Consider the following 12,155-nt stretch of genomic DNA (forward strand, 5'->3'; position numbering starts at 1 on the left):
ACCAAATCTTTTTCTTTTATTACTATTATTATTATTTTATTTTGGTAAAGCGGAGTTTTGGTCTCCAACAAAAAAATATTAAAAGTCAGCAGCTACAAATGCTGTAGCTGCTGACTTTTAATATAAGGACACTTACATGTCCAGGTGTCCGGCAAAGTCTGCACCCAATGTGATTGGTTCTGCTGTCCTCTGGGACCTGTGATGTGTCCCAGAAGGCTGCGGAGGGGTAGGCAATACCTGGTACCCGCCCTCCCCCCTAAAAAAATAAAGTGCCAAATGTGGCAGTGGAGGGGGGAGTACCAACAAGTAAGAATTCCCCTTTTGGGTGAAGTTCCGCTTTAATGGGGAGCAGTTGGGAATTCTGTCGGGGAGTTTCCCTCACCTAATAGGTGTTCGCATTCAGTGAGGTGAATAAAAACCAAAGCAGAATGCCACTTTCAAGGTATAATGTTTCAGCAAATTCAAGACTGTCACCTGATGGATGAAGTCTCAAATTCATACACTATAGATCCTTGACCAGCACACCTGCAACTACCTGGATGAAAGAATATGGACACTCCTCCACATTATCAAAGTGTTTCTACTGAAGGATACAGATAATGTTGTAGTATACATTTATATAGACATCTTAAACAACTTTTGGTTTAGAAGCTTTGTGGCAACATAATGGGGAAGGCCCTTTTCTGTTCCAGCATTACTGTACCCTGTGAATTCAGCTAGCTCCATAAAGACATGGTATGACCACTTTGGTGCGGAGAAACTAAAGTGGCCTTCACAGAGCTTTGAGCTCCACCCCACTGACCTCCTTTTGGGATGAATTGAACCCAGGTTTTCTTGCTGATCATCAGTACATGATCTCACAAGTACTTATTTGGGTGACTGGGCCCAAATTAACCTAGACACATTTCAAAGTCTTGTGGAAAGCCTTCCCAAAGGAGGGGAGGCGTTTATTGCTGGTGGGGGGAGGGGAGGAGGGAAGGTGGTGTCAACTCTATATTAATGCCCATGATTTTGGAATAATACGTCCAGCATGCTCATATAGGTGTGACCGTTGGCCATATGGTGTGCATGCACATTAACACAAGTAGCCTTTTTGGCCTCTTCATTCACAAGCTCACCTAGTGTTCCGTTCTCGCCACACCTATGCCCCGTGCCTTCTGACTCCACCTGTACCTACAAAAGCACATCTACGTTTAATCCCACGCCCGCTATCATCCATCAGTGCAGATAATCCAAGGCTTCTAGTAGGGACTCATTGATGAGGAGCTGCCAATGGATTGTATCTTCTAGTGGTGTGTGATGCTGAATTTGATACTGTGTTTGAGACAACCAGGATTAATTGTATTTTGTTGACTATAAGAACAAACTACATACCCTTACAAGCACTCTTAAGCTAGCCATACATGGATTGAAATTCGGTCAGTACAGCAGGGACCGGACAAATTTTGATCCATCTATGGGCGGGATGTTTGGCCAGAAGTTGTTCTACTGATCGCTTCTGTATAATTGCTCTGTCAGATATTTGCCACTTGATCAGAGTTTCCAGCTATAGCTGTATTTTGATGGAGGGGAGGTCTCTCACTATCAGAATACAAAGGCTCAGTGGGAGGATTCTCTCATCCACCTTGAATATATAGAAGGGGAAATCAAGTTTTTTTCTTTTTTTCGTTCATCCCGCTAGTTGAAGAAAGGTCATTTATACTGACAGGAAGAATCAATGAACTACCACTCATAGCGCTGAGATAGTTCATTGAGAACTACAAGATGACAGCCGCTAAGGACATTGGAACTTGTAGTTTTCTCATTCACAGAGGACTGTGAATGAGTGACGCAGAGCCTTGCAGCCAATAATAATAATTAAGAAGACCCTCCGCTAGCTGTCAAAGTGGGGGTGCCAGTACATTCCGCTAATGGAAGTAAAGTCCTGTTTTCAAAATCGTTGAGCAGGAAGGCTCTTTGTTGCAGAACCATCTTTTAACCATCTAACTGCTGTCATTTGAAAAACTACAAGCAAAAATACATCTGAAAAAAAAGAGGAAAACAAATTCAGCTGCCACACTTAAGCGCTTGTAAGCCGCATTATAATAATATTTTTGTATTTGCGATTAGGTATACTTATAGATAAATACCTGGCACTTCTAGGTACAGGGACCATGTGATTCACTGCCCTTCCGTCATGTGAATTTTCAGCTCTGGGTGAGCTCTGTCAGGAGCTTACAGTCTGAACAGCAATGGGGGAACTAACAAAATCTCGGTATAACTTGCTGCCTGTAAAGGGAACCTGTTGCACAGGTTCTCTGTGACACTATACTCCATTCCAGATTCAAACTTTAGGGGTTCATTTAGACAGGCAGTTTAGGGAGCCTGCAGACAAAAATCATTGACTTTTGCCAGCAGGCAGGAAAAAGTGTGTTGGACAGCCATGACTAGCAGCCTGTACAAATCAATGACAGGCACTCAGGACTTTGGCCCTGAACGGAGATAGTTTGCATCCAGCGATGGCATTTTTGGACCCATCTAATCAGCCAGTTTGTATGCACCCATATCCTCCACTGAACACAGCAGCCTAACTGCCCAAGATCTCCCATCTGAATTAAACCCAAAAGGCACACAGGGAGCACAGCCTACCTGCTCACAACGGCAGGCTTTTATGCAGCCAGTGCTGTAGTGTCCACAGCTATCTCTTTTTATGTTGCCATAGCCCTGCTTGTGAACACACCCACTGCGTGCTCCTTATTGCCTCTCACATACAGTAAGTCTGATGAAAAAATATTATTAATAAGACATTTTTCCAAACCGCCAGTTCAATACAAGCCTGCCTCGGCTCACTTACAGTAGTGGCTGAATTCAGTTTATGGCTCAATGATGGCTTTCATTCCTAGAATTACACTTTAATGTGTCTGGAATAGAACACACACATGGCGCTAGCTATGTTTACACGCAGTTTGCATCTTCAGGTGCCCCAATGTGCACTGGAACTATGGGTTACCATAGAAATGCGCGACTTCTTATATGTCTATGGCTCGGCATGTAACATAACTATTGCTGTTTAAAGGGGTTTTTGTTTTTTGTGGTTGTTTTGTTATTAAGTGTTCTTGCATGGCAAGACCACTTACTGTTATCGCACATATATATTCTTATTATTATAGCCAAATTTACCACCCTAACTCCTCCCACAGTTTTTACACTACATAGACAGTAATATACCGAAACGTGTGGATTGTTCCCGATTGATGTGCTATTACTTTGTGGAACGTTTCGCCGAATGGTTCACGAAATATCGGCGTTTTTGTGGTGAAATTGGTCCCATAGGAATGAATGGCGGAATGTTCAAAGCTAAAGTGTGAGCTGAAAAATCAGGACGTGATTTCTAAACTGCCATCACTCCCTCATTTTCAAGCCCACCTACACAAATCTTATATCAAAACGTTCAGCTATCCCTGCTGCCACTAAAAATGTCCATGGCTAAGCCATAGTCCTGATAGTTTTCACAATATGACCATTTGTTTGCAACTCACGCCGCCCATTGACATTCATTGAAACTCCACTCTAGACACCTGAAATTTGAAGGGCAATTTCTAAAGTGTGATTGTGCCTTCATTTTTAATATTTCAGAGACATACTATGCATCAAACTGTAGGTCTGGGTCTTGTGATTCCCACAATATAAAGCTCTTTGGTGTAGGATTTATAATTTTTAAACTACAACCGTTTGAATATGGCAACCGCCAGTGAAGTGAGCAAGTTGGAGCAGTTTGTTTTTAACAGCTCTTCTCTGCCCTTGCTGTAGAGTGAGTTGCCATAGGAACTCAGGTGTGTGAGCAGGCAGCAGAGTGACAAAAGCTAGAGTGTGAGCTGTCAAGCTTGCCATGTGCACTTTTTAAATTTGATCAATCAATTGGTTAGTGTAATGTTTACTATCTTTACTCACTCCAAACATTCCACACAGTTACTTTGCCCACTCCATAAAGTTACTCTGCCCAGTCCAACCTTTTCACAGTTACTCTACCCACTCCATAAAGTTACTCTGCCCAGTCCAACCTTTTCACAGTTACTCTGCCCACTCCATAAAGTTACTCTGCCCAGTCCAACCTTTTCACAGTACTCCAGCCACTCCAACCACACAACAGTTACTGAAGCCACTCCACCCAGTTACTCCTCCACCCAGTTGTAGACTACTGGTGGAGGCAAGAACACTTCACACAATTTCCCCAGAAATTGTAGCTTTTCTAGTTATAATGTCTTCTTTGAAGGCTAACCACATTTAAAAAATGATTTAAAAATGTGCTGTGTGCAAAATGATTCCATATCTGTGTATAGTGTTTAAACGGCAGTTTTAGGGGGCATGTGAGATCATTGGTGTGTTGGTGCAGTCTAGGGACTGAGTTATTAGAAATTCTTTTTCAGGTTAGTGTGAATCTATACAGTTCATTGCAGCTAGATTCATCAAGCCTTCCATGTCATTTCTAGACGTTACTGCAGCCTTTTGTGCATGATTCTATGTTGTGCAGCCTCTGACTCTTAGAACTACAACTAATGCTAGGTACACACAAGAATTTTTTTTTTTCATTCAACCCAGTGGGCTGAATGAAAAAAAAAACTGAGAGGTCGATATACTAACTAAGAAATCCTCCATCCTGTAGGTCCATCCAATCAATTATGTGTATTATACGTTCAAGGCTCTAAAATTAGGCTGAGGGTAACTTATCCACCGGGACCAGAATTAAAGGACTTTATTGTGTCTTAGATGCAAAAACCATTGACTTTTACCAGTCATGGTCCCATTTATGGAGCCATAACCCCAGGAAGTTAAGTCCTTAGAACTTCCAGGAGCAGGCTATAGTTTGTTTAGTAGCATTGAAAATAAAGGTAATTAGTTCTGATACAGAGTTTGGAACATTTTGTATGGACGTATTCCAGTAAAGCTCCCATGAGCAAATTATGGCCTCACACAGTATTTACTAAAGAATAAACTCAGGACCATAGTTTGCAGACCTTGGGACAGGTTCACCATCCTGTTCACAGTTCCAGAAGCAAAGAGATGAGTATTGAGGTATTGGGATGGGGTGAGATACCAATGAAATCGTACTTTATACAGGTTCTATAGTGCTAGGACTTTAAATGAGCTTTAAGCTGTAGAGGCCCATATCTCTTCCCAATACTCATCTGCCTAATGCTTCCTCAAATGGAGCAATTTTGGAAGAACGCAAGGAAGCCTTTTTGAGGGAAGTAAGATCTGGGGTGTGTGGGTCCCTTCAACTTTTATTTTTGAAATCTGTGAATGGAGTTTCTGTCTTTTTCAGTAAAGAAGAGAAAATAAGAATGCTGTAAATGATTATACTGGTAGTATTTCTGGTTAGGAGCAGTATGCACTTTCATCCAGAATTTATTTTAAGTTCTGCAAGTAGCACAACATCTACCATTGAGATGAATGAAACTACATGAAAGACACAAATCTACATTGTATTTGCATTTAAATACAGGTATTTATTATCTGCTTTTGCTGAAATTATGTATCTAAAAGCAGATTTAGAACTTGTGCAAAAAAAAAGCATGTGTCTTGAAATACAAAAGTGTAGATCAGCCCTAAATTGTGTCTTCTGAAAAAAATTGTCCTGTCTTTGGCTCTCGTGAGTGTTTGCTTTATAACGAACCAGTATGGAGTTCTGTCAGCCAACGTGTATTTGTTCTTTTTTTGCAGTGACAGTTATGCACGCGTGCGAGCTGTGGTGATGACGCGGGATGACTCAAGTGGCGGGTGGCTGCCACTTGCAGGAGGGGGACTCAGCTGTGTCACCGTGTACAAGACTCCCCACCCTGAGGATCATGGCAGCTCAGACTTTCTTGTTCATGGGGAACGGCTCAGAGACAAAACGGTGAGAGATGTCTCAGAATTCCATGCTGTTTGTATCCTTCGTTTATGTGCTTTTCCTTTGTGTTACCGCCCATAGCTGTCACACTGTTGTACAAACCTCCTGGTATCCTTTCCTCTCCTTTAGCACTACACTCACCCTTGTGTATATGCATAGTCTACCTTCAGCTCTAACTTGCACTTCACTAACTGTAAATTACAAACTATACTAGACTTAAAGTGGAGCTGCAGTGAAAATAACTAAAAATTAAAGTCAGCAGCTAAAAAAACCGTAGCTGCTGACTTTTAAAAAACAGACACTTACTTGTCCCTCGATCCCGCAGTGTCCCCCCCGCAGCCCGTTTCACCGGCCGCCATGTGTTCCTGGTGCTGGCATCTTCAGTGTGGGCACCCAGCTGTAACAGCTTGCGGCTTCATAGCCAGGTGATCACTGCGCATGCACGAGTAGCGCTGCACTTTGTGAAAGGTCCCAAAGTCTTCTGGGACCTGTCACATGTCTCAGAAGACTACCGGGAGGGAGGGGGGAGGACAACTTCTGCTTCTGATCACCTAGGCGATAGCAGCAGAAGTGGGAGAGGGTACCTGTCAATTTCGGGTACCCGCTCCCCGAAGGTGCCAATCCTTAACGGGGATCAGTCCTTGAAGCGGAACTTCCTAGCACAGTGGCTAAATGGTTAGCACTTCCACCTGGCAGTACTAGGGTCGTTGGTTCAAATCCCAGCCACGGCACCTCCAGCCTGGAGTTTGCATGTTCTCCCTGTGCCTGCGTGGGTTTCCTCCAGGTACTCCTGTTTCCTCTCACCCACCAAAGACATGCCGGTAGGTTAATTGACTCCTATCTAAATTGGCCCTAGTATGTGTATGTATGAATGTAAGATAGGGACCTTAGATTGTACGCCCCTTGAGGGTTAGGGACTGATGTGAATGTACAATATATATGTAAAGCGCTGCGTAAATTGCCTGCACTATATAAGTACCTGAAATAAATAAATAACTTCCCTTTTTGGGTGGAGCTCCGCTTTAGGAAGACCTCCTGCTGATACTCTTGCACATACAGGAATTAGCTTGTACTCCCTTCATTTAAATTTCTTGAAATCTTGAGGGTCCATTCACACCATTTGGCCTCGGTAACGTATTGGTGCACTGCAGTGCCATTAATTGTGAATTGCAGCCCACTGAACACACGGTGACATCCTACTCTATGATACATGAATGCTGCAGGTACATTTTAGGTCTGTTTTGTTGGGTTAGGCAGCCCATTCAAATAAGTGGTCAGCCTTAATGCAGTGCAACATAATGAGTGACATAGCCGCACAGCAATGCACTTGTCTTATGTGACCCATCAGCTCCAGTTTGGGGAAGTTAAAAACAGATCATAGTGAACGTGCTTGCTGTTACTTCAAAAGCTTCAGCACTACTTCACACTTGAAAGCCTTCTAATAGCTCCTACTGTGATCTGTGCTTTAACGTGTATGTCAGGGCAAAAACAAACATAGTATATCTCTCCAATACATACACAGTTACTCATGTTTTGCCTCTAAAAATGCTTCAAGTACAGAAAAATACCTGCTGATCTGCCATAAATCCAGTAGGCTCCTACTGTTGTGTTGTGGACCTTTACCAATGTGCCCCTGCTGTACTGAAATCCCAAGCAGTGTTACCAACCCAATCCACCTCCTTCCCATGTTATAGAGACAGGGGTGTTTCTGTAGTCATAATACACATTGTGTGCAAAGGTGACTACTCTGCTCTTCCATATGTACAGTCCAGTGAGTGAGCGTTGTCACCCTAGAACAGGAAGTGTGTTGCTGACATGATCACCAGTTAAAAATAAAGAAAAGGGAAACTTAGAAAAAAAAAAGGACTGTTCAGCTGCAATATACACTGATCAGCCATAACATTATGACCATGCACCTAGTATTGAGTAGGTCCTACCTTTGCTGTTAGAACAGCCCTGACACATCGAGGCAGGGACTTCACCGCCGCTGGCTTGCCTTCTTTCCATAGTTCATCCTAGTGCCATCTCTTCTCTGTGTGCCCATTGTAGGCGCTTTTGGCTGTGGACACAGGACAGCATGGGCACCTTATACAGCCTTATACACAACAAACAGTGATGCAATTTGTGTTCTGACATTTTCTATCAGAACCAGCATGAACTCTTTCAGCAATTTGAGCTGCAGTAGCTCTACAATTGGACTGGACAATACAGGCCAGCCTTCGCTCCACACTTGCATCAGTGAGCTTTGGCTGCCCATGATCCTGTTCACCAGTTTTCCTTCCTTGGACCACTTTTGGTAGGTCCGGACCACTGCAGACTTGTAACATCCCACAAGATTGTAGTTTGGAGTTGCTCTGATATAGTCATCTAGCCACTACAATTTGGCAAATGTCAAAGTCATTCAATTCCTTAAAAAGTATTACTAAACCCAGGACTCTGCATTCACTATATCTGGTCCCCCACAGTACACAGAGCATAGAAATGCAATTATTTTAGTAAATATAAACTGCTAAATACCTTTTCTCATCAGCAGTTAGAGCAGTCTTGTGACTTCACTGTTCAGCAGAGCACTGGTTAATGCTTGTAGAAGTTTTCTTTCTGCTCTAGGAGGATGCAGAACCCCTGATCTCTGTCTGGACAGCGCTGATTTGCCCTGTGCTGATCATATGCACTCTCCCAAGAAAAAAAAAAACACCTAGCGGTACACACCAAACTGAGCATGGGCAGAGTGTCTCCACACAATATGTCTTATCAAAAGATAAGAGGAGGGTACTGGGAGAAGGGGAGGATCAGAGAAGACAGGATCAAACACCATTTTTACGCAATGCAGAGGATTAACCCCTTAGGTTCCACAGTGAGTATATCAAGCATGCTTTATTGCATATAGAGACTGATTTTACTGTTTGTGGGTTTAGTAACACTTTAAAGGGGAGCTCCAGCCAAAGTTAAAAAAAATAAGTCAGCAGCTAAAAAAAAAAAGCTTAAAAAACAGCCACTTAGCTGTCGCAGATCTAGCGGTGTACTCACCGCAGCCGTTTTCACTGGCCGTCCTTGCTCTCCAGCACCGACATCTTGAAGTGCGGTGCCCACTGTGCATGCACAAGTAGTGTTGCTCCTTGTGAATGGTCCTGTGGTCTTCTGGGACCTGTCACATGTACTAGAAGACTACGTGCGGAAAACTTCCGCTTCCACTTGTCTAGGTGTCCGCAGCAGAAGTGGGAGTGGGTACCTGTCAAAATCGGGTACCCGCTCCCTCAAGGTGCCAATTCCTCACGGGAAGCAGAGGACTAGTACTTAAAGCGTAACTTTCCCTTTTGGTTGGAACTCTGCTTTAACCTCCCTGGAGGTATTCCCAAGTGTAGCTCGGGGTAAAGTTTCAGTACCACAAGCGGTAACCCTGAGCTACACTCGGGCTTACCATGCGGCGTTGATCAGGGATTCCCTGCAGAGCTTACCTTGTCCTTCGCTCCCGCGATGTGTCCCCTGCAGCGTCCCCGGCCATCTCCTCCGGCCGAAGCCGGCATCCGGCTTCCGTGTTCCTGTCCCTGTGGCGGCAAATTTGGAAGTTTTAAAAAATTTCTTTTTTTTAAAAATGATTTTCTACATAGTAAAACATTGCTGTTTCAAAGCATTTCACATACATTTTTTCCCTACTGCTTTGTCCTGTGCCCTGCCTGCATTTTGACTGTTCTTTCTGCCTGGAAACTGGTAAAACTCCATGGCGTCCAAAAAGCGTCCCTTTACGTCAAAATCAGTTTTAGACCAGCTAGAGAACAGCGATAGTAAATCAGAACCACTTGCAGAATAGAGTGATAATGATTTGTGGGGAAATTCATCATCAGACACTGAAAACTATTTTGCGACTTTGCTCAGCGATGTGCAAACTTGGCGCTATATTTCAAATTTCAGTGCTTTTGGTTTGATTATATTATTGATATAAATTTATTATTATATTATTATTTATATGATTATTTATTAAAATATAATTTATGATTTCATGTTTCAAGTTTTATCATACCCGGGATGTTTACTAGACTCTTGTTCGAACAGATTTCAGTGAGTTATTCCTAAAAATTACAGGCCTACAATATGAAAAAAAACTACATATTTCCATGCAAAAAAATGTACCGCTTTCATCACCAAAAATCTGAAATAATCATACAGCCAGGGACGTTAACCTCCTTGGCGGTATTCCCGAGTGTAGCTCGGGGTAACATTTCAGTACCAAGAGCGGTAACCCCGAGCTACACTCGGGCTTACCATGCGGCGCTGCTCTGGCATGTGTTCTTCACTTACCTTACCCTGCGCTCCCGCAATGTGTCCCCTGCAGCGTCCCCGGCCATCTCCTCCGGCCGATGCCGGCATCCGGCTTCTGTGTCCTGTCCCTGTGACGTCGGGACGTACGGGCGCCGCCGCCGCCGGCGGCGGGAAATTTAAAAATTTAAAAAAATGTCATTTTTTTTTTTTTTTCATTTTACACAGTAAAACATTGCTGTTTCAACCTATTTCACATACATATTGTCCCTAGTGCTTTGTCCTGTGCCCTGCCTGCATTTTGTCTGTTCTTTCTGCCTGGAAACTGAGAAATGTCCATGGCGTCCAAAAAGTGTCCCTTTAGGTCAAAAGCGGTTTAGATCAGCTAGAGAACAGCGATAGTAAATCAGAACCACTTACAGAATTGAGTGATAATGATTCGTGGGGGAAATTCGTCATCAGAAACTGAAAACGATTTTGCGACTGAGCTCAGCAATGTGCGAACTTGGCGCTCTATTTCACATTTCAGTGCTTTTGGTTTGATTATATTATTGAATTAAATTTTTTATTATTTTTATATTATTTTTATGATTATTTATTAAATTATAATTTATGATTTTGTGTTTCAAATTTTATCATACCCGGGATGTTTACTAGACTCTTGTTCGGACAGATTTCAGTGAGTTTTTCCTAAAAATTACAGCCTACAATAAAAAAAATACATATTTCCATGCAAAAAAATGGTACCGCTTTCAGCACCAAAAATCTGAAATAATCATACCGCCAGGGAGGTTAAGCTTGCCCATTTTTTTTTTCTCTTTCAACACACAACTTCAGGGACAACATGTTCTATTGCTGCTCTCTTGTGACGCTGGCAACATTCAGATGCCAGTGTCACAAGATAATCATTGTTATTCACTTTACCTGTCAGCTATGATAACGTTATGGCTGACCAGTGTAATATATTTTTGTTCTTGAGTTTTGATATATTTTAACATCTCTAAATGGGAGGTGAAGTTTTCTTGAAAATCTGTACCAATGCTTGTTACACATTGCTCTTTACGACCCCAAAGCCCATATGTCTCTGGCCTAATGGTACAGCCACAAATAATTACCTGTGTTTCTTTACCTTTAATCTTTCTAAAAGCAAAAGACCTAAGGCAGTGAGGCGTAGTTCTTCCTTTATTTTCCTGTTTGTCCACATTGAAGTTGCCCTTGTGAGTTTTTTTCCCCTTTAAAGTACATCATGTCCATTTTAATCCTGTTGGTTTTTCATTTATTCCCACAAGAAGCAGATGATAAACACAGCCCCATTTTCATTTTTTTAATCTATTTGCAGTTTTTTAAGCAATTTGTGAAAAGGCAGCTAGATTCAGGATTTAAACATAATTATGACCGAGTGAACCTGCAAGCATTGTTAAACAGAAGGATTATTTCTGCAGTGATGTAGGCTGCATGTTCTTTCCATCCTTTTGCCTAGTTTTCATGAAAACATCTGCATGCACAACAAGTTTAAATCTTTTGTATTTGATAAGCATACGTTTGTGCTGCATTTGCATGTGCTCAGTGTTTAAATCCTAGTGGAAGGAATGAAGAAACAGTTGTTCCAATGAAATGCACTCATGTATTCTTTCATATTTTACTGGAAATGTGAAAGGGGGTCATGTTTCCTTAAGACGCTTTTATGGATGAGGCCTAGTGAAAAATAATTATTTTAAGTGAACCAGTACACTGCTCATTTTAAAGTATTTGTAAATCCTCACCTTGTAAGAAACCTATTATTTTTGAAAATAAAATAAATAGAAATGATAGGCAACACATTTGTGAGCTAGACGCTCGGGGAGGAGAAACAGCAGGACACTCATCTTCACAGTAAATGGCTGTGCAAGGGGGGTCAGCACAAGTTTGATCATTGGAGATTGCTTAGCACAGCTAGAGAAGTGACCACACTCTGCTATCCTTCTTAGTGTGGTCAGTTTTTAATAGGAAAGCAGAGGGACTGTCAGGAACACCAGAGATTTCACACAAAGGA

General features: G+C 42.3%; 1 protein-coding gene across 1 annotated transcript in view; it reads left to right on the forward strand.

Moving 5' to 3' along the window:
• SPRED1 (sprouty related EVH1 domain containing 1) overlaps positions 1-12,155 on the forward strand; it is a 115,427-nt gene that overhangs the window by 51,548 nt on the left and 51,724 nt on the right. The window contains exon 2 of the mRNA XM_089671300.1: positions 5,701-5,875. Within this exon, the coding sequence (XP_089527426.1) occupies positions 5,701-5,875 (175 nt within the window). The remainder of the gene's footprint in view (positions 1-5,700; positions 5,876-12,155) is intronic.

The sequence above is a fragment of the Staurois parvus genome, unplaced genomic scaffold (genome assembly GCF_062004578.1).
Source record: "Staurois parvus isolate SC_StPar_1 unplaced genomic scaffold, SC_StPar_1.0 ptg000104l, whole genome shotgun sequence".
Classification (NCBI taxonomy): Eukaryota; Metazoa; Chordata; class Amphibia; order Anura; family Ranidae; genus Staurois; species Staurois parvus.